The sequence below is a fragment of the Lithobates pipiens genome, unplaced genomic scaffold (genome assembly GCF_037356315.1).
Source record: "Lithobates pipiens isolate NorthernLeopardFrog02 unplaced genomic scaffold, aLitPip1_a1.2 Scaffold_16, whole genome shotgun sequence".
Lineage (NCBI taxonomy): Eukaryota > Metazoa > Chordata > Amphibia > Anura > Ranidae > Lithobates > Lithobates pipiens.
Window position 1 is genome coordinate 448,748,319 of NW_027507748.1, and position 26,340 is coordinate 448,774,658.

The window sequence follows — 26,340 nt, forward strand, 5'->3', positions numbered from 1 at the left end:
CCCCAGATCCCGCCCCCCCCCGTTTGAAATGGTAAGGGGGTACAAAAGTACCCCTACCATTTCACAAAGAAAGTGTAAAAATGGTTAAATAAGACAAACACACTTTTCAAAAATTCCTTTATTAAAAGAAAAAATATAAAAAAAAAAGATTCCAGCGGTGCTAATCCACTCTTGCTATCCAGCGATGGATGATCATATCCAGCGACGGGGGATCTCTCAGTCCAGCGCTGTCCATACATCCGTCTTCTGTCTCCACTGCGGAGACACTGCGGGGATCCCAGCGCTGACGTTTCTTATATTAGGAGGGCGGGGCCACCTGTCATCTGACCCCGCCCCCTCTGACACTGGTGAGGGGAGCCAGGGGTTCCCCAGTGACGTATGGGTGACCCTGCCCCCTCTGATGTAACGGAAACCTGTGTTACATCAGAGGGGGCGGGGCCCCCCATACGTCACTGGGGAACCCCATAGCTTTCCTTACCAGTGTCAGAGGGGGCGGGGTCAGGTGACGGGTGGCCCCGCCCTCCTAATATAAGAAACATCAGCGCTGGGATCCCCGCAGTGTCTCCACAGTGGAGACAGAAGACGGATGTATGGACAGCGCTGGACTCAGAGATCCCCCGTCGCTGGATATGATCATCCATCGCTGGACCCTGGAGATCCGTCGCTGGATATGATCATCCATCGCTGGACCCCGGAGATCCGTCGCTGGATAGCAAGATTGGATTAGCACCGCTGGAATCTTTTTTTTTTTTTTTTTTTAAATAAAGGAATTTTTCAAAAGTGTGTTTGTCTTATTTAACCATTTTTACACTTTCTTTGTGAAATGGTAGGGGTACTTTTGTACCCCCTTACCATTTAAAACAGGGGGGGCGGGATCTGGGGGTCCCCTTGTTAAAGGGGGCTTCCGGATTGATTCTGATAAGCCCCCCGCCCGCAGACCCCCACAACCACCGCTCAGGGTTGTGGGGATGAGGCCCTTCTCCACATCAACATGGGGACATGGTGCTTTGAGGGGTCACAGACCCCCAAAGCATCCTCCCAATGTTGAGGGCATGTGGCCTGGTACGGTTCAGGAGGGGGGCGCTCTCTCGTCCCCCCTCTTTTCCTGTGGCCTGCCAGGTTGCGTGCTCGGATAAAGTGTCTGGTATGGATTTTTAGGTGGACCCCCACGTCAATTTTTTTTTTCATTTAATGCGGGGTTCCCCTTAATATCCATACCAGACCTGAAGGGCCTGGTAATTTAATTTAGGGGAACCCCCACGCTTTTTTTTTTTTTTTTTTTTAATCAATGAATGAATGAATTGTCAGCTAATACAGAGAACACTCATTGAGTGTTCTCTGTATTACGGGAGCTGACAATATAGCCGCAAGTGATTTTAAAAGACTTTTTTTCCTGCACAAATGACACTTTGTGCAGGGACAGTTCTAAGCACGGAAAACATGCGCCCCTTCACAGGCATACTATAGACACCCCCCAGGTACCACATTTAAAGGAATATTACACTTTTATTGTTTCACTTTAATCATTATTAAAATCACTGCTCCTGAAAAAACGCCCGTTTTTAAAACTTTTTTTTGCATTGATCCATGTCCCCTGGGGCAGGACCCAGGTCCCTAAACACTTGTTAGGACAGTAACTTGCATATTAGCCTTTAAAATTAGCACTTTAGATTGTGAACGTTCGAGTCCCATAGACTTTAATAGGGTTCTAAAGTTCACACGAAGTTTAGGTCTGTTCGCAGGTTCTGGTGCGAACCGAACGGGGGGTGTTCGGCTCATCCTTAGTCAAGAATATTTACTTTTCCCTGAGAGGCCACACAAGCCTGGGGATGAAACCACAATTTTCAAATCTTACATCTTTAATTTTTTGTGTGGTTACAAATTGCCATCTGGAGGTGGACTTATGCCGCGTACACACGATCAAACAATCCGGTGGAAAAGTCCGGCAAACTCAAGTCCGCCAAACAATCCCCCCGTGTGTAGCCTCCGGCATACTTTTTTGACCCGAAAGTACGGCGCATTTTGGCGGACAATCCGGCCATGTGTATGCCAGTCCACCGTACTTTTGAAATGAGCGGACTTTTCCCGCCCAGAGAAAAGTCCGCTCATTTCGAGCGGGTCTCCAGGTAGGCGGGGCCCACGAAGGAGACGTCGCTGGCCCCGCCGCCTGGTATGGACTTAAAGAGGAACCCCAACGCCAAAAAAATCGGTGTGGGGGTCCCCCCCAAGTCCACAACAGACCCTTGTCCGAGCACGCTACCCGGCCGGCCAGGAAAGGGGGGGCGAGCGAGCGCCCCCCCTCCTGAGCCGTACCAGGCCGCGTGCCCTCAACATGGGGGGTGCCTTGGGGAAGGGGGGGCGTGCGGTCCCCCCACCCCAAAGCACCTTGTCCTCATGTTGATGAGGACAAGGGCCTCTTCCCGACAACCCTGGCCGTTGGTTGTCGGGGTCTGCGGGCGGGGGGCTTATCGGAATCCGGGAGCCCCCTTTAATAAGAGGGCCCCCGGATACCGGCCCCCCCACCCTATGTGAATGAGTATGGGGTACAATGTACCCCTACCCATTCACCTGTAAAATAAAAGTACAAAAAAAAACACAACACACGAGATAAAATACTTTATTGCACAGCTCCGGGAGTCTTCTCGCCGGACTCCTCCGTTATCTTCTTGTAGCTCTTTTGCTAGCGGAGGAGTCCGGCTCTCTTCCTCGCCGCCGGCCTCTTCTTCCGACTTCGGGGGTCTTGTCCCCCTCTTCGGTTCTTCTGCCGGGCCACCGCCTGTAAAAGAGCTATAAGAAGGCGCGGTGGCCCGGCAGAAGAACCGAAGAGGGGGACAAGACCCCCGAAGTCGGAAGAAGAGGCCGGCGGCGAGGAAGAGAGCCAGTCTTCTGTCGCCGCCGCCGCCTTCCGTTCTTCTTCTTCTTCTTCTCCAGGAGATGTTGACTCGACGATCTCTCCGGCCGCAATGCCAGGGACGCGCTGCGCTGCCACTTATATAGGGACAAGGGGCGGTGTCACATGGGTTTATGTCACATGGGTTGGTGTCACATGGTGACCCCGCCCCCTTAAGATGTCACAGTCCCGGAGGATGCTGGGACTGTCGCCATGTGACATCAACCCATGTGACCAACCCATGTGACATAAACCCATGTGACACCGCCCCTTGTCCCTATATATTATTAAAGAGGGCTCCCGGATTCCGATAAGCCCCCCGCCCGCAGACCCCGACAACCAATGGCCAGGGTCCTCATCAACATGGGGACAAGGTGCTTTGGGGTGGGGGGGCCGTGCAGCCCCCCTTCCCCAAGGCACCCCCCATGTTGAAGGCATGCGGCCTGGTATGGCCCAGGAGGGGGGGCGCTCGCTCGCCCCCCTTTTCTGGCCGGCCGGGTAGCGTGCTCAGACAAGGGTCTGTTGTGGACTTGGGGGGGACCCCCACGCCGATTTTTTTCGGCGTTGGGGTTCCCCTTTAAGTCCATACCAGGCGGCGGAGCCAGCGGCGTCTCCTTCGCGGGCCCCGCCTACCTGGAGACGCGCTCGAAATGAGCGGACTTTCCTCTGCGTGTGTGGGCGAGTCCGTTCATTTCAAAAGTAGGGCGGATAGTACGGCGGACTTAGTACGCCGTATTAGTCCGCTCAAGAAGTGCCGTGTGTGGGCAAGTAGCCCGTTCGGAAAGTCCGACGGACAGTCTGGCGGGAAGTCCGCCAGACTAAGTACGTCGGACATACCGCTACGTGTGTACGCGGCTTTACAGTTTTACCAGTATGTTTGCTCTGTTTGATGTTTTTAACTCTGATATTTCCAGGGAATTTTTGATATCAATACATGTTTTTATTTTTACAACCAATGCATGGTGAGTGGAGTCACAGTTTATATTTGGGTTAGTTGAGCATAATCAGGTTTTTATTTGAGTTTTCATTACTGTTTTTCACCGCAAGCTCCTATCCCTTTTCTTCTCCACCCCCCCATATAAATTTGAAGATATGGTGTAGGTAGGTATAAGTTGCATCCATGCATTAGACGGGACCTTGAGGGTCCTTGAACCTTTAGTTTATTTTCCATCACAGTTAGCCCTTGTTACTTTTTGACAAAAAAAAAACTGAATTCCTAAGCTCAGATAATGATCTCCCGTAATGATGATTTTCACCACAGACAAACATTTTTAATTGGAGTATTTTGTATTTGCAGTGCACTGTACATATTGTATTTTGATTTAACAATAAAAATTAAGAGAAGCAAATGACTGCTGTGATGCACATTTACTGTTTGTATTTGAAATGTTTTAAAAAAAGATGGTATCAAGAAAATGTTTCCTATGTAAATAATTATATTAACATTATAGCAGATTACATAGTGGCCTATTATGTATGTAGGCTGCATTTACAGCTTAACAGTGCTGAATGGTGATAATGTTTCTCACACTCAATGCAAATGTATCAATCCCTTCTGTAAGGATATTGAAAAAACATTTGGGCAGCATTTAGATTTTATCTTAATAGTTTAAAGGTAAAATTTTAAAGCATTTGTGTAATATACACCCAAGAAATAAAAAGTCTTGAAGTGTATGCCAACCATAACAATGAACATGTTTTGTTTGCTTCATTTTGCCTGTTAGTTACTGTATATAATTGAAAGGGTTTCTATTATCTCTGTTTGATAAGTGAAAAACCTGTTGACCTTGTCAAAAAAGGAGCTGTGCTTTTTTTACTCTTCTTTGTTATTCAGACTGACCAGTCCTGCCCAGTTCTGCTCTGTGGACTACAGCACACCCCACTTCCATGTAATCTGACTTTCTAATCTAGGATGTTTTGAAATTGCTCTTTCTATAGATACAGCGCAGTGAGTAAAGCCCGATACAAGTTTTTTTTTTCCATTTAACTTTCATTCACTGTTTTAAAAATAGCTGAGGAGCTCGGGTGGAGCTCACTGTACTAACTATACAATATTAGTACATTGGTGCTGAGGTATTATGTTCTGACAAGACGCCCCCCCCCCCCCCCCCCCGATAGAACACACAGTCAGTACTGATCAGAGGCCGATCAGATGAAAGTTTTCCAATGTGCTTGTTTGACAGAAGCCAGCCGGTCAGCTGTGCTTGTTTGACAGAAGCCAGCCGGTCAGCTTCTGTCAGACAGGCTGATGTACACATGGGCTGAATGTCAGCTGGTTTCTGTTGAACTGACCAATACCGGCTGTTATTCCTTTTGTACCAGGCTTTAGCATTGTCACCTTAGGACCTTATTGGTGGGATCTTCCAGTAAAAATAATGGGAAAAAAACATAAAAACATAAAAAAAATGAATGACTGGTAAGCTGCAATGTATTTAATTTCTGTTCTTTGGTTTGGATACTATTAAAATAATGTTTACATAGAGTGTAACATCAGGGCAAGCACAGGTAGGTCACATACACTTGTACTAGGTTATCAGAACAATGTGTATTCAAGTCATTTAACCTCCTTAGCGGTATTCCCGAGTGTGGCTCGGAGGGAATTTTCAATACCAAATGTGGTAACCCCGGGCCACACTCGGGATTGCATTGCAGGATCCTGGCAATTTTACTTAGCTTGATCCCAGGATACTATGATGTCTCCCGATGCATGTGCGAGCAGTGTCCTCCACCGGATCTATCACAGTGCCGAGTTTCGTTCCCTGCGAGCATTGTGACGGACGTAGAATGGCACCAAATTCAAAAAGTAAAAAACACATTACATATACCATACACTGTATTACTGTATCAAATTATTTCACATCCCTTTTGTCCCTAGTGGTTTTTCCAGTGCCCTGCATGTAGTTTTATATTATATATACTGTTCTATCTGCCTGGAAACTGGAGATTGTCCATAGCAACCAAAAAGTGTCCCCTTATAACAAAAGCTGTTTTATGCCCTGTACACACGGTCAGACATTCCGACCACAAAATCTGTCTGATTTTGGCTGAAACTTGTGTTGCATACACACGGTCGCACAAAGTTGTTGGAAAATCCGTTCATTCTGAAAATCAAATACGTACGTCGGGACTATAAATGGGCCAGTTGCCAATAGCTTTCATCTCTTAGTTTATTCTGAGCCTGCGTGTCACATTGTCCGTCGGAATTGTATAAACACGAACGGAATTTATGCAATCGGATTTTGTTGTCAGAAAGTTTTAGATCCTGCTCTCGAACTTTGTTTCCTTCGGAAAATCCAAAGGAAAAAGTCCGATGGAGCCCACACATGGACGGATTTTCCGACAACATGATCCAATTGCACATTTTCCATCTGAAAATCTGACTGTGTGTACAGGGCATTAGACCAGCTAGAAAACAGTGATAATAAATTAGAATTACTTACAGAATTGTGCGATAGTGATTTGTGGGGAAATCCATCATCAAACACTGAAAGTAATGACAGCGACAATTCTGCAACTGAGCAAAATTTGATTACATTATTGAATACTTTTTATTATTAATATATTATTATTTGTTATAATTATTTATAATTATTTATTATATTATAATTTATGATTTTGTGTTTCAAACTTTATCATACCTGAGATGTCTACTAGACTCTTGTTTGGACAGATTTAAGTGAGTTATTCCTAAGAATTACAGGCCTACAATATAAAATGCCAAATTTCCATGCAAAACATTGTACCACTTTAAGCATCAAAAATCTGAAATAATCATAACGCCAGGGAGGTTAAAATTACTATGGTTTATCATGTGGCCTTGTGATATTTTAAAATGTAGTTTAGAGGTGATCATTTTGGCAGAAACTGTCTACTTTGTGTAGAAGTGTGTGGTAGTAGAACCACAGGAAATACAGGGTGGAAGTGACAGTTTATATGAATGGCAAGGTGAAGAAAATGTTATTTGCTTCTTTGTTATTATCAGGTATGGTGGTGGGGGGTCGAGAAGTTGGTGTGGCTGGGGCCTGAATGGGAATAAAAGAGCCTAGTGTGATAATGAAAACTGTTTTCTCTGTTTTCATTATCTCTTTTAAATGAAACGTTTCTCTGTCACATTATCAAGCATTGTAATATTGATTTAGGGAGTTTTTCTTGTTGTTGCTCTGGTATCAATGTCTGTATAGACCTGATCAATTTAACATAAGCATACTCATCCTCTTAGAAATGTTTTCTATTAGCTGATTTTTAGATTTAAACTCAAGGTGCCCATGAGCTCAATGTAACGTACCCCACACACTCAACATTGCCAAATGGTATCATGCTTTCACCTGGCACTCAGAAGCAAGTGACTTAAAATAAAATATTTCTATTGTTGTCTTTTTTCCATCTATCATCAGCTTAAAGCTAAGCAGTCACAAAGAACAAAAAAAATCAACAGACTGTTTAGAATAAACACACTCTATTATTATTTTTTATTATTTGGATAAAAAAATATATTGATAGTCTACATATACAGTTTTAGGTACAAATATACAGAATTGTGCATTTTAGCCATCAAAAATTGTCCCTAATCAAAAACTTTCAAAGCTCACATTTCTGGCACTACATGATGCCTGATTTTTACAAAGAGATGAGGCTCTTATACCGATTTCCACATTATCTTGAAAGATGGAACACATTCTAATTCAAAACTACTATGTTGTCCGGAGTAAATAAGTTATGCATTATTACCATTTATAAATTTAATGGGAATCTGTAATACATAAAGCCATATAAATCTTTTAGAAACAAATCCAGCTCAACATTTCTCAGCATGACACAGCCTTGACCTAATAGGCAATGTGTTGGGTCAGGTCTATGTAGCACCAAAAAACTTTCACAGCTCTGAGTTCTGGAACTCCTGATGTCTGATTTTTACTGAAGATTGATGTCTGATGATTGGTTCTTGGTAAGGAGACCACCTGCCAGCCTCCCACACCAATGAGCAGGTGAAATGTTTTCCACATTATTTTAAAAAAGTGGAACACATTTTAATTGAAAACTACTATGTTGTCAGAATTAAATAGGTTCTGCATTATTGCCATTTATAAATGTAATGGGAATCTGTAATGCATAAAGCCAAATCAGCCTCTCAAAAACACATCCAGCTATGATCCAGCTCTGAAATACGTTTTAGGGAGCATAATGTCTCATTTGGCTTTTAATTTACAGGCACTTAGATTTTTCTTTTTGTTAAATAAACTTTTTATTACCCTAGATCAGTGATGGAGTGATGGTGAACCTTGGCATCCTAGATGTTTGGGAACTACATTTCCAATGATGCTCAACTACACTGCAGAGCCCATGTGTATCATGGGAAAGATAGTTCCAAAACATCTGGGGTGCCATCACTGCCCTTACTGGAGAGCTTCTGTAATACTATTTCCCTATTTCCACCTATAGTTAGTTTTAATAGGGCTGTCATTTATCCTGTTCTATTGAACAAAGAAACAGTGGTTACAGATGAAGCTTTTGATCATCTTTCAGGAAGGAATAACCTTTAGAAGATCCTTTTTCACCCAACATGCACATCTGTTGAACGCTTCTCGAGGCTTATTAAGTGGTACTGGCATAACTATCCTTTGTCAACATAGAACAATAGAAAATGTGTCATTTTTAATGCAATCAATCAGTGTTTTGATACTTGGAGGCCTATTCATAAAGCAGTAAATGTGTAAATCAATCACTGTTATTAAAAACACATGCACCAGAAACATTCACATGAAATGATAGTTTTCTGAATCTCAGTTTCAGGGCTTTATACATACACTTTGCGTTGGTTATAATTATATTCACCATAGAACAATACTGTCACAGATTCTTACAAAATTGCATGGGAAATTGATTCTGTATCAGTAGGTGTTTGAAATGTGCATTATGTATATTCAAATACATGACTGACAGTGTCACTTTTGAAAATGTCAAAAGGATACCTCTGAACCTGGGTTCACTTTAAGGTTTAACATAGTATATATGTTTCCATAAAAGTAATTTTCCATTTTTGGTATTTATCATGCATATTGTATTTTTTTTCATGCTGTTACTGAGTTTATTTTAATTTTGGTGGTAGAGGACATACGTTTGCTGAGACAGAGATCATAAATTAGCCAAACTGTGATTTATATGCAGCAAACTTTTTATTGTTAGTTGTGAGAAACAAACAGTAATGAGCATGCAGTGCAGATAAGCATTTCAGTGTCACTAGCCAGAAATTTTCAAAATGCTTGAAAATGTCTGCAGCCAGTCACAGAGTATTTGCATTTCTGATAACAAAAGAGGACAGGGATTTTGTGTCAAAATCTGAAACAAAGAAAACAAGCCTGTAAAATATTAAATTATGAATTCTGATTCTTCATTTTACTTTTGTTGAAATGATTTCAACTCATATATAGCTGACATAGGTTACATACAGTATTGACTGTACTGTACTGATCAATGGGATTATCAAAATCTAGATTGTTTTTCCTTCCCTAAATTTTCAAAACTTTTGCAAATTTTTGACATAGGAAAGGTAAAAATTATGGTGGATTTAAGTAGGTTTTCGGGGTACAGTGAGCTTAATTTGGACCTTGTTTTTACAGAGGCTCCTTTAAGTTTAAATACCTTACTTAAAACTTTATTTTTATGGGCAGCTATAAGGAGGATGACACTGTTTATTAATGATGTTTTGTGATCACCATATCAGTAATCAGCTGACAACGAATGGATTTATCAAAAAATCTATTTATCACCATAGCAGCAGCAGCACTCACATGGTAATCACTTTGATTTATTGAAAACGTATGATGATCAGTTACTTTGCAACAAAGATTTATGTCAAAGCCCTTGTAAACACAGCCGGAGGTTCCGACGGAATGTGTCCTATCGGACCGTTTTGTCGGATAATCCGACTGTGTGTGGTCTCCATCGGACTGTTTCCATCTGAGTATCCGACGGACCAAGTTTTCCAATTTGTCCATAAAATTTTCGACAAAATGCTCCGATCGGACATACTCCGATCATGTGTAGTCTACTCCGACGGACAAAGTGCCACGCATGCTCAGATCAAATTCCTAGACCAAAGCTATTGGCTACTAGCCTGAACGTAGTCCCGTCATAAGGAAATAACGTGATCACGTTATGTACAATCGGATTTTCCGTCAACTTTGTCCGACCGTGTGTATGCAACAGTTTCGGACAAAATCCGTCGGACAAAATCCAACGGATTGTCAAACCGTGTGTACAAGGGCAAAGATAGGGTTAGGGTTATCTATGTTCATTTTAAACTTCTAGAAATGCTAAGTATGCTATGCAGGACACTGAACAATAAGGTTAACAGATTTTTTTAATGAAATCTGAGGACATCCTACTGACCACACCCACTTTTAACCACACCCCAAAATACAGACAATCCTTTATAGCCTCCCCCACAACCCGCTCCCCATTTTTAATATGCCTTACATAATTGGTCACATACTTTTGGAACAAGAGACAGAAATTCAAGGTGTAAAATAATACCTAGAGAACCATAAATAGAGAAATAGTAAAGCTTCCGTAAATTGTGTGACCAAATTGAACTAACAGTGGTAGGGGCATAATGGGGTATAACAAGTGCACACAGTGCAGGGGTCAGGAGTCTGTAACATTGCGAAAGTCAGGAGTTTGTAATGCACAGAGTGAAGCGGTCAAGAGCTTGTAACATAAAGGATGCAGGGGTCAGGAAAAAGTAAATAAATTATTATTACTAACAAAGTCTGAGACATGCCCCTGTTCAATCGTCTTGGCGATCCCAAAATGGCACTGCCAGACTCCATAGCCAAAAAAAGAAAAGAAAACCAGTTCATATTTCTACACATGCACAATCATGTTAGACAAAAACAATTCCATAGCTCAACTCACCAACCAGTCTGCTGACCAACCAAATAAGCCGTCCAACCATCTGTTAAAAGCAGGGGTTTAGTTAGCACACATTTTCAAACGCATGTGAAAGCTGCAAGGCTTCGTCACGGCACCCTGTGTTACTTGCAGTCCTAGCACTACAAATTTATAAGTGTCTCCACAGTGGAAGCACATGCATGGAATGTATAGATGTGGGACAGATGAGCCTGGAGTCTGCCCAAGCCTCCTTAAAGGAACAGGAGCACACTGGACACCCAGCAACAGCAAAATGGCAGCAAAGGTGTCCAGTGTGTCCCCGACCCATATATACGAACAGTAACAAAAAAACTGGCCCCACTGCCCACACCCCTAACTGGCCTGGACAGTAAGGAGCACATGGAGGGCATATACATGTAAGACAAAAACAATTCCATAGCTCAACTCACCAACCAGTCTACTGACCAACCAAATTAACCTGTCTAACCATCTGTTAAAAGCAGGGGTTTAGTTAGCACACATTTTCAAACGCATGTGAAAGCTGCAAGGCCTCGTCACGGCACCCTGTGCTGCTTGCAGTACCAACACTACAAATATATAAGTGTCTCCACAGTGGAAGCACATGCATGGAATGGATAGATGTGGCGCAGGTGAGCCTGGAGGCTGCCCAAGCCCCCTTAAAGGAACAGTGGACACCCAGCAAGAGCACAATGGCAGCGAAGGTGTCCAGTGTTTCCTGACCCATAAATACACAATCATGGCTGGGAACATGCCAGAATGCTCCTCCAAATTGGAGCTGTCCCTGGGAAACTAGGGCAAATGGTAACATTACTGAAAAATCTAAGTTTTGCCTGGAAATCATTCTAAAAATATAGCAGTGCACTTGCTAGTATGTGAGGCTGTTTAGACACTCCTGTACTTTCATCTGTGTCTTAAACTGTAGTACAATTGCAGTATGAGTGTGAGACTGTTTCCTCTGACTACTAGTGTCAGGACATTTAAAAAGAGATTTGGTGATGTCACCATGGTGGTGATCACTGTTCTCCTTCCTGGAGGCTCTGACACAAGAAAGGAAAAACCTAATAAAATGGTTGCCTTCTTTTAACTAGGTTAAAGAGGAAGTAAATGTCCTCTGCAGACATTTACCTATAGATAAGCCTATAATAGGGATTACCTTACCTATAGGTAGTGTAAATATCTCCTAAACATGTACCGTTTAGGAGATATTTACATTACATGCAGTGAGTGACATCACTGGCGCATGCTCGCTAAAGGAACACGGGTGCTGTTCCTTTCGAGCCCTGTGCCATGCGTGATGTCATCGCGGATCTGGCCACTTACATCGCCGGAGCCCACGAACCTGGAAGAAACTGTCAGAACTGGGCTCAGCCCTCCCTCCTCAGTGCTCAGCTGTTGGCTAATTGCCATCACTCATCGTTCCATATTGCCTCACCTGGTGATCATTTCATGCTCGTCAGCCAGCTCCTTCAGGCTATTTAAATTGCCTCCTGGTTAATTTTTTTCCCATGTCTTCGCCTTGGTCAACATATCTGAAGATTATCTGCTGTGTTCCAAATCACAGCTGATTACTAATGTAAACAAAGACCGATAACTCACTGTTCTCTTCTCCTTACACACATGATCATGTGCTTCCTCCATTTTAGTGATAATTGACAGTGCCCTCTCAGAGATCGTCCTGGCTAAGATAAGCTCTACAAAATTCACCCCTAATTATTTTTTTTTTCCCAGAGATTGGCTGAATGTCCCTGACAGAGAAATCTGTTTAGATGAGTCCCTTGTCCACTTCACTGGCTGGCTAGGAACCAAGCAGTACATTCCCAGTAAAAGGGCCAGATATGGAGTAAAGTCCTACAAGCTCTGTGAAAGAGCCACGGGGTATTTGTATGTTTTCCATGTGTACAAAGGCAAAGATTCCCAGCTCTAGCCCCCTGAGTGCCCAACCTTCATCAGCACAAGTGGACAAATTGTCTGGGCCTGGCATTTCCACTATTCAAAAAGGGTATCATATATACATGGATTACTTCTACACAAGCCTGCACCCAAGACAGTGAGTGTGAATGCTGCTTAATCTGGCAGCCATCCTATTTGCTCACATGGTGGAAGAGATTCTCACAATGATCTTGATGTCATTCACAACACTTGTATAACGATATGGATAATGGACACTCATCTCTATTGAAGATATTTCAGTTTCATATAATATTATTGTGTTTGTTTACATATGTTATGCACTTCATATAAAGTCAAATATTGGTATTTTAATATGGCTGCAATTTATTTTATTTTGTATAACTTGCAGATATGTTTGCTGGACATGCACTCTAATCCAACCCAAGTAGATTATCTCATAACTACTAGTTACTAGTTTTTGCCCTCTGCTTTCTCTGGGCTCAAATTTTTAAGTTCAATTTCTCTTTAAAACACAGTGTAAACATGTTGCAGACTTAACAGCCTATAAAAAAAAATAGTATCCTTGTTGCTAGTACTTTATATTTTACCATCTGAAATGCTGTATGCTTTTTTTATTTTTTTTGAATTGTTTATTAAGTTTAGTTCTGTAAATAGTTGAGGAAGAACAATGTTAGCCCTTGTACACACGGTCGGAGATTCCAACGGAATGTTTCCTATCGGACCGTTTTGTCGGATATTCCGACTGTGTGTGGTCTGCATGGGACTGTTTCCGTCGGAATATCCGACGGACCAAGTTTTCCAACTTACTGGTAAAATTTTCCGACAAAATGCTCCTATCGGACATACTCCGATCATGTGTAGCCTACTCCGACGGACAAAGTGCCATGCATGCTCAGATCAAATTCCTAGACCAAAGCTATTGGCTACTAGCCTGAACGTAGTCCCGTCATAACGAAATAACGTCATCAGGTTATGTACAATCGGATTTTCCGACAACTTAGTCCGACCGTGTGAATGCAACATCACTTCCGGACCTCTTCCGGAATTAATCCGTCGGAATTACTCAGACGGATTTGGTTGTCGGAATCTCCAACCGTGTGTAAAAGGTCTTAGACAGGCACAAATGTTTCTCAAACAGTTTATTCTGAAAGAAAAACCAGTCAGCAATATTGTGGCCATGTACCAAACCATAATTATAACATTAAAAAATGCTGTTTGATTTAAAATTAGTTATACAAAAAGTATAAATGTTGTACTATAATTTGTCCTGTTTATGACAAAACTAAAATTATAATTCTGGTAGGAATCATTGCAAAGTTATTCACAAATGAATACGTTTTTCCTTTAATTTAACCACTTCAATACCAGGCATTTTTGCCCCTTCCTGCCCAGGACAATTTTTAGCTTTCAACGCACTTTGAATGACAATTATGCAACACTTTTTCCCATTTTGTTCCCACAAAAAGAGCTTTCTTTTGGTGGTATTTGATCACTTGCGGGTTTTGATTTTTGCGATATAAACAAATTAAATAAAAACTGATAGGCACTGATAGGCAGCACTGACAGCACTGATAGGTGGCACTGATAGGCGACACTGATAGGTAGCACTGATGGGAACTGATGGGTATTGATAGGTGGCACTGGATAGGCGGTACTGATGAGGAGCTACTGACAGGAATTACTGAGTGGCACTGATTCGCACTTTGATGGGGCACTGATTGGCACTGTTGTGGGCACTGGTCACAGTTTTATGGGCACTGTCAGGTGTTTATAGAGGGAGACAGGCTGACAGACGATGGGCACTGATTGGCAGCTGATGGGCACCTTTTGATGGGTGCTGTGCTGATAATCAATGTGCTGATTATCTGCACAGACCCCCCTTCTGACAGGGAGACCTTCCAATTGGCTCTCCCTGTCAGCGTGAACTGAGGAAAGCCATTTACCGGCACTTCCTGGTTCACAAGATGATCAGCTGTGATTGGTCACAACTGATCACGTGGTAAGAAGCCTCTGTCAGAGGCTCCATACCACAATTGGAGTTACAGTGTGTCAGACTGACACACAACACCTCTGATCGCTGCGATGCGTGCTCCCAGCTCTGTTATCCTGATCATATTATATGACGTCCGATCAGGATAACACAACCCCTTTGCCGCCATCATTTTGCTATATGGCAGGCGGCAAGTGGTTAAAAATGAAAATTTAAAAAGTGTTGATAGGGGTTAAATAGGTATAAATGTTGTTAAAATGTTTTTCTTTTGTCTTGAGGTCACTTTAACTGATACCATATGTAGATCAACAGTCACACATTTGATGAATGGAACAGAGTAATTTCAATGTTATTTTGTATCCCGTTCAGAAGGTCAGTTTTTTGTTCTTTACTAGTTTTTCTATAACACATCAACTCCAAAAGTGAAGGAGTGGGGTAGTGGCAGCAGAAGAGAAAGACTTGATTTACTACAGATTAGGGATGAGCCGAACACCCCCCTGTTCGGTTCGCACCAGAACCTGCAAACAGACCTAAACTTCGTGTGAACTTTAGAACCCTATTAAAGTCTATGGGACTCGAACGTTCACAATCTAAAGTGCTAATTTTAAAGGGTAATATGCAAGTTACTGTCCTAAAAAGTGTTTGGGGACCTGGGTCCTGCCCCAGGGGACATGGATCAATGCAAAAAAAAGTTTTAAAAACTGAAGTTTTTTCAGGAGCACTGATTTAATAATGATTGAAGTGAAACAATAAAAGTGTAATATTCCTTTAAATGTGGTACCTGGGGGGTATCTATAGTATGCCTGTGAAGGGGCGCATGTTTCCCGTGCTTAGAACTGTCCCTGCACAAAGTGTAATTTGTGCAGGAAAAAAAGTCTTTTAAAATCACTTGCGGCTATATTGTCGGCTCCCCGTAATACAGAGAACACTCAATGAGTGTTCTCTGTATTAGCCGTCAATTCATTCATTCATTGATAAAAAAAAAAAGCGTGGGGGTTCCCCTAAATTCAATTACCAGGCCCTTCAGGTCTGACATGGATATTAAGGGGAACCCCGTGTCAAATTAAAAAAAAAAATGACGTGAGGGTCCCCCTAAATATCCATACAAGACCCTTCAAGTCTGATATGGATATTAAGGGGAACCCCGCATCAAATAAAAAAAAATTGACATGGGGTCCCCCTAAAAATCCATACCAGACCCTTTATCCGAGCACGCAACCTGGCAGGCCGCAGGAAAAGAGGGGGGGGCGAGAGAGCGGCCCCCCTCCCTCCTGAACCGTACCAGGCCACATACCCTCAACATTGGGAGGATGCTTTGGGGGTCTGTGACCCCTCAAAGCACCTTGTCCCCATGTTGATGAGGACAAGGGCCTCATCCTCACAACCCTGGCCGGCGGTTGTGAGGGTCTGCGGGCGGGGGGCTTATCAGAATCTGGAAGCCCCCTTTAACAAGGGGACCCCCAGATCCCGCCCCCCCTGTTTGAAATGGTAAGGGGGTACAAAAGTACCCCTACCATTTCACAAAGAAAGTGTAAAAATTGTTAAATAAGACAAACACACTTTTGAAAAATTCCTTTATTAAAAATAAAAAAAATAAAAAAAAGATTCCAGCGGTGCTAATCCGCTCTTGCTATCCAGCGACGAATCTCCGGGGTCCAGCGATGGATGATCATATCCAGCGACGGGGGATCTCTCAGTCCAGCGCTGTCCTTACATCTGTCTTCTGTCTCCACTGCGGAGACACTGAGGAGATCCCAACGCTGACGTTACTTATATTAGGAGGGCGGGGCCATCCGTCACCTGACCCCGCCCCTCTGACGCTGGTGAGGGAAGCCAGGGGTTCCCCAGTGACGTATGGGTGACCCCGCCCTCTCTGATGTAAGCAGGTTTCCCTTACATCAGAGGGGGCGGGGTCACCCATACGTCACTGGGGAACCCCTGGCTCCCCTCACAAGTGTCAGAGGGGGTGGGGTCAGGTGACAGGTGGCCCCGCCCTCCTAATATAAAAAACGTCAGCGCTGGGATCGCCGCAGTGTCTCCGCAGTGGAGACAGAAGACGGATGTATGGACAGCGCTGGACTGAGAGATCCCCTGTCGCTGGATATGATCATCCATCGCGGGACCCCGGAGATTCGTCGCTGGATAGCAAGAGTGGATTAGCACCGCTGGAATCTTTATTTTTTATTTTTAATAAAGGAATTTTTCAAAAGTGTGTTTGTCTTATTTAACCATTTTTACACTTTCTTTGTGAAATGGTAGGGGTACTTTTGTACCCCCTTACCATTTCAAACAGGGGGGGCGGGATCTGGGGGTCCCCTTGTTAAAGGGGGCTTCCAGATTCTTATAAGCCCCCCGCCCGCAGACCCTCACAACCACCGGCCAGGGTTGTGAGGATGAGGCCCTTGTCCTCATCAACATGGGGACAAGGTGCTTTGAGGGGTCACAGACCCCCAAAGCATCCTCCCAATGTTGAGGGTATGTGGCCCGGTACAGTTCAGGAGGGAGGGGGTCGCTCTCTCGTCTCCCCCTCTTTTCCTGCGGCCTGCCAGGTTGCGTGCTCGGATAAAGGGTCTAGTATGGATTTTTAGGGGGACCCCCACATCAATTTTTTTTTTTCATTTGATGCAGGGTTCCCCTTAATATCCATATCAGACCTGAAGGGTCTGGTATGGATATTTAGGGGGACCCCCACGTCAATTTTCTTTTTAAATTTGACACAGGGTTCCCCTTAATATCCATGTCAGACCTGAAGGGCCTGGTAATTGAATTTAGGGGAACCCCCACGCTTTTTTTTTTTTTTTTATCAATGAATGAATGAATTGTCGGCTCATACAGAGAACACTCATTGAGTGTTCTCTGTATTACGGGGAGCCGACAATATAGCCGCAAGTGATTTTAAAAGACTTTTTTTCCTGCACAAATGACACTTTGTGCAGGGACAGTTCTAAGCACCAGAAACATGCGCGCCTTCACAGGCATACTATAGATACCCCCCAGCTACGAAATTTAAAGGAATATTACACTTTTATTGTTTCACTTTAATCATTATTAAAATCACTGCTCCTGAAAAAACGGCTGTTTTTAAAACTTTTTTTTGCATTGATCCATGTCCCCTGGGGCAGGACCCGGGTCCCCAAACACTTTTTAGGACAGTAACCTGCATATTACCCGTTAAAATTAGCACTTTAGATTTCTCCCATAGACTTGTATAGAGTGTTCCGGCTTTTCGAATTTGCCGCGAACAGCCCAAATTGTTCATTGTTCGCTGAACAGGCGAACAGGCAATGTTCGAGTCGAACATGAGTTCGACTCGAACTCGAAGCTCATCCCTACTACAGATACTACAGATTACTACTACAAGAGTTGATCTACTACAACTAAAGTGTGCAAAATCTGGTGCTGTTGTGCATGGTAGCCAAACAGCTTCAAACTTGTTCAATTAAGCTTTGACAAAAAAAAATAGCCTGGATGCTGGTTTTGGTTTCTATGTAGAGTTGCACCAGATTTTGCACTCTCCAGTTTTAGTAAATCAATCTGAGGGTGTGCTATGTATGCCTTGTGTGGTTCTGGTACTTTTTTTTTTTTCGGTGTACATAGCATGCCCAATGCCCACAACTGGTGAGAAAACAAATATAATTTTGTTTACCAAAATGACATATGACATACAGTATGTCTCTGATGCATAGATCACCTTGTACACCTTGGACTACAATAACTACAATTCTTTCTTCACCAAAAAAGTTAAAGGAGAAGTACAGCCAAAGCTTGTTTGGCTGTATTTCTCCTGTGGATCACAGGAGTGCAATTAATTCTGCACTCCTGTGACCCGTTTTCAGCAGATAGTGGGCTGAAGCCCACTTTCAATGATGTCACAAGGCCAGTCCAGATCACGAAAATTAAGTCAGGACCCGCCCACATGCCTGGATCGGCACCAGGCTCAGCCTTTCATTAAGACACTGAAAGCCTGAGACGGCTGCTTCCACCCCCTCCAAAGCGCAGCTCTCCAGTTAGTGAAAGCTGACAGTTACCAGCTCTCTGCTCAGGGATCTCTGAGAACCGAGCTGTTAGATCACTCTTTTCTCAATGTTAGAGCCGGCGGGGGACAGATGCAGCATCGGACCCATGCTGCATCCACTTAGGTAAGTATAATTCTAAAAAACTAAATAAAAGCACTACTTCTCTTTTAAGCAAGCTATACTTATATTTAGGGTTCTAAAGTAAATTAATGATGATTTCCATCACCCAATCACCTAATTTCCATCACTCATTTATTTACATTGCATCTATTTACTTTGCATTTATTTACATTGCATCCAGTTGGGTATTCTTTAAAAAATGAAGCTTCACCACATTCACTAAGCTCTGATTAAAACAAATGCAATTGCACTTGCAAAGTGCACAGTTTATTTCCCTTTAGAAAAATGTTTTCTTTATCTTGTTTATCAGCTGCTCAATATCACCTGCTTTCACCAGTAAGCTGTCTTAATTTCAAAAGTACAGTAAAACCTTGGATTGTGACCATAATTTGTTCCAGAAACATGCTTGTAATCCAAAACACTTGCATATCAAAGCAAATTTCCCCATAAGAAATATTGGAAACTCTGATGATTCGTTCCACAACCATTTATTCTTGGGTCCTTCAGTTTATAGTCCATATAAAAAGATTCTAGCAATGTGATAGGTTGTGTAACCTTAAAATGTCCATTCACAAATGGCAGCCTCCACAAGGGGATTAGAAGCAAAATCCAGAAGGAGCTACAGAGTATAAAAGAGAAGAGAGGTGCCTCTAATGCCGTTTACACATGACCGGACTTTCCGTCAGAAGTCTTTCCGACAGAGTTCTGCTGAAATGGACTTGCCTACACACACTCGCACCAAAGTCTGTTCGTTTAGAACATGATGACATATGACGGGACTAGAAAAGGAAGTTCAATAGCCAGTAGCCAATAGCTGCCCTTGTGTCGTTTTGGTCCGTCGGAATAGTATACAGACGAACGGTTTTCCCGATAGAAATTTATTCGTTCGGAAAGATTTAAAACATGTTCTATTTCTAGGTCAGTCAGAATTTTTGAAAAAAAAGTCCGCTGAAGCCCACACATGATCGGAGTATCTGATGAAATGATTCCGTCTGACCTTTCCTTCTGGAAAATCCGGTCGTGTGTATGCGGCATAAGTGTAGCAATATGGTAATATTTAATGAAGGTACAACGATTGGCAACTCACATAGTTGATGATTAAAACCGGCACATCTCAGTAGGCATTGTCACGTTACACACATTATTCAAGTCTAGTCCACTGTTGCCACCATCAGGTCACCTGTTCTGAGAAATGCCATGCAGACATCACTGGAAATAATGCATGTAGGCAGAAAGTGGTTGCAAAGAGGCTGAATGAGATCCACAGCAGTTAGATGCCTCAAAGTATGAAAAAAAAAGTAAAACCAGTGTTTTCTTTAAAACAACGCAATCGCTTATGATACACAGCTACTTTAAACAGAAACGTAAACACCAGTTGCCAAATGTGCATTTGCACTTAGCCTGTGCAAATATGCAAGCATATTTTTTTTTCAATCAATTTTGTATGTCAAAAAACGAAAAAATTAAAGTGCTAAATTTTTTAGTTGAGCTTAAAAAATTTTAGTATGTGAAAAAAAAACTAAGGCATGCAAACTAATTGCACCCTTTAATGAATCAGGTTGTATGTCCAATAAAAATTCAGGATGGGTTTTTGTGCATCTTATTTGCCACTTACGGTAAATGTTTTCATGTGATAATTTTTTTTTACTGTCATTTCATTGTATTTGTTCATTGTAAAGTAATGGGAAATAACAGATTTCCACTGGAAATGTATTCAAGTAATGCTTTATTTTGTTCTAGGCTTACCATCAATGCTGAATGTCAACTTCAGCTGCACAACTTTCCTATGGATGAACATTCCTGCCCACTCATATTCTCCAGCTGTAAGTATTCACTCTGTGTCAGACCAATATTCCCTGGTTGAGAGATTTTATGCAATGTATCATTTGATATGTATGCCTTGTTTCCAAAGTGCAAGATTTTTTGCTGTGTTTGCAGTAAATTGTGAACGTCTCTTGCTGCTTGCTTGTATATTCATGTGTACTATGATCTGTTTGGCACTTCAGTCAGTTCATATTTTAGATGTTTTGCTTTTTCTGTTTTTTTTTAAGGATATCTGCAGATTTTCATTTGCACCATCACGACTAAATAGCTCTGTTAACTTTTAAACATAAATATGTCATCTACATTTCCCAAATGAAAGTAGGTAATAATGTATATAACATGTTACTTACTGAGGCATGCCACTGCAGTTCAGCCAAAAGGAGAAAAATATGAAATTTAGGAAAAGTATTAAACCTGAGACTCTTCGAGATTAAATACCATGAATAATAATATAAATACTCAAGGGTGGGAAGAAAAAATATTTGCTATGATGGACAGATGGGATGGTATATTCCAAATATAATATTGCTCATACTATTTATAGGATACTTGTTTTAGTTTTCTTTATCCACATATCTAAATACCACTGTTCTCTTAATGATGCAAAGCTGACCAACAAGAAACCAGGTAAGAAATGTGAATGCTGATTAATTTCATACTTACTAAATTTAGGACCATTTAACACAGGTTCAACCCCAAAAAACTGAGTTTCTGAATAGAGAAGTAGGTTATGACGGGTTTAAATACCATTGGTTTCCCAGGAACTCTAACTGCAAAGTATCCAAATATTAAATGGTGCTGATCGCCTATGTTGCACAACTTTCACACCACTGGCAGCATTACCTGCAATGGAAAATAAATGGAGACTGCAAAGAGGCAGTAAAACCCTTTTGGAATATCAAGTGGGAGGTCCTGGGAACTGGAAGTTGCAGAGATCCAAATCAAGATGTATTTAGAGACACAGGGTGCTTTCTAAAATTCAAATAGGGCTTAATTTTCTTGTAACCTGAACAATTATTTGTTTTTTAGGCCAATATAAGCCACAGGTACGTGTGGAAAGCACTAATATGTGCATAACAAAATCAGTTTGACAAAAGTAATAACTATGCATAAGAATAGCCTGCTATGACAGAAAAAAAACCCATAAAGAAATCACAAAGCATTCATAAGCTGTGATGCATAAGAACACCATTTTAAGAGCAGAAAGGCAAGGTTTAGGTATTAAAAAAGGAAGGCATTCCCAATCAAGAATGACCTGTTTAACAATTATTCGGTAACTAATTTGGCAACTTTGGTCACCCCAGCTGTGTACCAATTAAGTAGGTTAGCAACAAGTATGAGAGCAGAAATAACCAAGAGTGGAAGATCAAGTATAGATCATAGATGATTGCCCCCTGCTCTGGTGGAAGGACTGCAATGTTTCCAAAGAAATTTTAATTGATAATAAATGGGTGGGCAGATTAATTTTGGGATTTAATATGGAAGTTCATAAACAGAAGAAAGACAGCATCTAATCATATTACATTCACTTTCCGTGTAGACCCATTGTTTGTATACTCTACGTTCCACTAGATTTGTAGCTGATCTAATATCACAGTTTTGCAATAATTTGAGATATTGAGAGCTCCCATACTGCCACAACTTGTGTAGGGAAATATAAGTTGTTTATTTACCCTAGGCCTCTTTATTTAAAATTATTAAAGCCTAGTACACATGAGCTGAATTTCGGATGGCATCAGCCGGTTCAAAAGAAACCGGCCAACATTTTGGCCCATGTGTACTGCAGTTGGTCTAACAGAAGCCGGCTGTTTGCCTAGCTTCTGTCAAAAAGGGACATGACCCAGAAAGGTTTGCCGATCAACTCCCAATCAGCACTGTAATAGGCTTAAGAATGGCCTGTAGTTAAGGAAAACGTTATAGGGCACAGATTTAATAACTGTACAAAATACATAAAGTATTCTATGTAGGATCATAATTTTACCAATGACAATCCTACCTGTCCAGGAAACAGAGGATTGGTCATATTCTTTACACTCTTGCTGAGTCTGGGTAGGTAAATATAGCAAAGATCTGGGAAGCAAGATAACCACTTGATGCCCAGATAAGGGATGCAACCATAAACTCAATGGTATGGAAACATGTTCTGTAGTAAATTGCATTTCATATTGGCTGGTCAATATGAAAACACTATATTATACTCTAAAAATTATTATTCATAGTTTTGTTCAGTCTGATTATTCTCTATGTGCTAATTTTTTCATTTAACATGCATTAAGCTAACGTCTATAACTTATATTATATAATTTCCGTGTTATAGTTAAATAATAATGAATTGGCTTGGTTGATGTAATGTGTACTTTTGTTTTTTTTTCTGTTAAATTACATTCACTTGAGGTCTAAACTTTTTGTAAAAAATGTAACTTGTGTAAAGATCTGTTCAGTTTATAAGTCAAAAAACATATATTTTTTGCTGAATTGGTTTTATTTTGCGTTGTGGAAACATGTATTAAAATGCATTGAGATTGTAAGGTCAGTGGCGAATTTAGGACCAATCACATGCCCCCCTGACGGTAGGGCATGATAGATAATTATCTGCCTATATTTCATCATTGAGTCTGTCTGGGATTACATGAAGAGACAGAAGGTTTTGGGGCAGCCTACATCCACAGTAGATTTGTAGTTTGTTCTACCAGCTGAGTTCCTTCAAAAACTGTGTGCAAGTGTACCTAGAAGATTTGAAGCCAAAGGATAATCACATCAAATATTGATTTAGATTAGATTTGAATTGATTTTGATTTTTCTTCTGTTCGCCAACTTCGGATTTTGTAAATTGATAAAAAATATATACAATTAAAGTACTGTATATATTTATGAAAGCATTTTTACTTTACAGAATGTCTTTACACCTGTCTAAAACTTTTGCACAATGCTATAGCTGGATAGATGTGTTCTTTGAGATTGTCTCATTGTTGGACTACACGCACAACAAAGAGCATTATACATGGTCATGCAAATTATTTATTAATCTCAACATTGGCCACACATTGGAATATAGTTATTCCAAAACCACATCACCCTTTTCACAAGGGTCTATGGCCTGTGTGGTGACATTGTGGGTTCTTTCTATACTCTTGTGGGGGTGGCAGAGGGCACACATGTAATGATCTCTGAGTGCCATTCAGTGAAATAGCAATCTGAGCCCAAGCCAGGGGCAATACCATGAAATCCTGGGCTCAGAGGAAATGGATAAATGGATGCTCGCCATCACTCAACCTGAAAATCTGCCATTGTTTATTGGTGGAAAGGAATTACTGTTGGGACATCTCCTAATGAAAGTTGAGTATTGCAATAAATTCAGTTAGAGTTACATTTTAACTACTTCAGCTCCGGAAAGTTGTATCCCCTTCCTGACCAGGCCATTTTTTGCAATACTGCACTGCGTCTCTTTAACTGACAAGTGCGCGGTCATGCAACACTGTACCCAAATACAATTGATGTTCCTCTTTTTTACAAAAATAGAGCTTTCTTTTGGTGGTATTTGATCGCCTCTGCGTTTTATTTTTTTTGTGCTATTAACATAAAAAGACAGTCATTACACTGTAGGAAGTCAGAGATCCGTGTTTCTTAGCAGGAACACAAGATCTCCATTTTCCTCACGAGGAGAATGGTGATATGCCTTGTTTACATAATTTTGCCTCTCTCCAAACGATCAGCGGGTTTCTGCCGGACCCGCTGATTGCCTGTTACAGATTTCTACCTTTTGTTATTCTGAAGAAATCCATGTGTGTGTGTTCATGTGCCAAGTGAGTGTAATGGGAATGGTTTCATAATAATGAATCAGCTGCTGTACCTACAGGGATATAATGAGGAAATTAAACATGATTTCCTATTGGAAGTATCTTACCAAAAATGCCATTAATGTATCTTGGTGTAGACTTCTGGAAAAATCATTGAGCCAATCACATAAGCAGGCAATGATGTTGGGGGGAGTTTTATACACACTTTGTTGTACAAAACACCTCCAGGTTGCCATATTGCATTTTGCAGAAAATTACAGAGCTGCAGATTGAAAAGGAAAGGTAATTTTTAATAATATATGCTATATTATTATTATTATTTTTTTTTTGCTATTTTTTTCCTATAAAAGTGGAGTTGCCCTTAAATAAAGTATAATATATACATTGATATAAAATGTAGTTATAGCCAAAAGTGACTGTTTCTGATTATGTCAGTTTGACATACAATAAACTTTTAATGTTGAAAAAAAAACTTAGGTAAATACATACTAAAAAATGACAGTTTTTTTTGTTTGCCTTATACAGTATATTTGAGCAATAGTTTAATATACTGCTCTAACTATCATACATTGTGAACAATTAGCAAAATCTAAATAAAATATTGGCAGATGGGTAAAGGAGTAATCTAAAAGTAGAAAACAATATAGTATTACGTGTAATATGCTGGAAAATGGTATTGCAAAAATTAATGGAATTTAGACACTAAGATAATAACCCACTGCTTCAGTTTAATTCAATTATATAATTTAATAATAAGGAATGGCATCATACATGACAAACAATATTTTAGATAAAATATTGCTTTCATATTGCTTTTATATTATAGTACAATATCAAATGCCAAGAGGAGTTGCATACTGATCAAATCAAGCTGAGCTTAAAAATCTTCCTCATCTATCAAACATATAGCCTTTGGCAGAGAGATAATACAGATGCAGCCTTTGAAGGCTGCCTAAATGTGAAAGTGTCTGGAAAAAAGGAACAATATTAAATTGAAAAAAAAAGTAAAACAAGTAAACACGCTGTAAAAAATGCAACATAGAATATTAAAAATATTATGAAGATAACTATTATAATCATAGTGTGCTTGATTGTGTTTCAAATAAATCTCAGCTGCAAGGAGAATACAAGAAATAAAATCAACTAAAATATCAAAGTTTTGTACCCTAAAGTACTTATTATTTTCTAAATAGTCATGGTAAGTCTATGGAATAAAAAAATTGACTTTATAAAATACAGTAAAGCAAGGCAAAGAATAAAAATGATATGAAAAATAAAGTAACCCAGAGCAACCAGTCAGCTTTCACTTCACTGTATGATTGCTGCAGGGTGCCTTGTGTTACACATCTACTGTATATTGTGCTTTGTATTATTATTTCTGAAATGCATTTCTCTATTCTGAATCCAAAACAGCAGAGGCGTAGAGTGAGCCACCAAAAATAGCTTCAATTCTGAGCAATAATCTTGATCAAACAGAAAGTTCAACTACAAGAATGTGTAGTATCAAAAATGTGAAATGTTGGGGTAACAAACACTTTAAGCCCTTGTACACACGGTCGGAGATTCCGACAACCAAATCCGTCGGATTTTGTCCGACGGATCTTGTCCGAAACTGTTGCATACACATGGTCAGACAAAGTTGTCAGAAAATCCGATCTTTCAGAAAGTGATGACGTTATTTCGTTACGATGGGACTACGTTCAGGCTAGTAGCCAATAGCTTTGATGTAGGAATTTGATCTGAGCATGCGTGGCACTTTGTCCGATCGGAATTCTCTACACATGATCGGAGTAGGTCCGATCGGAGCATTTTGTCGGAAAATATTTCCGGCAAGTTGGAAAATTTGGTCCGACGGATATTCCGACGGAAACAGTCCGATGC

The 26,340-nt window shown here is 41.0% G+C and overlaps 1 protein-coding gene across 1 annotated transcript in view; it reads left to right on the forward strand.

Annotated features, from left to right (window-relative positions):
* The window catches only part of GABRG3 (gamma-aminobutyric acid type A receptor subunit gamma3), a 901,118-nt gene that overhangs the window by 490,602 nt on the left and 384,176 nt on the right, over nt 1–26,340 (forward strand). The window contains exon 5 of the mRNA XM_077482776.1: nt 20,579–20,661. Coding sequence (XP_077338902.1) covers nt 20,579–20,661 — 83 coding nt within the window. The remainder of the gene's footprint in view (nt 1–20,578; nt 20,662–26,340) is intronic.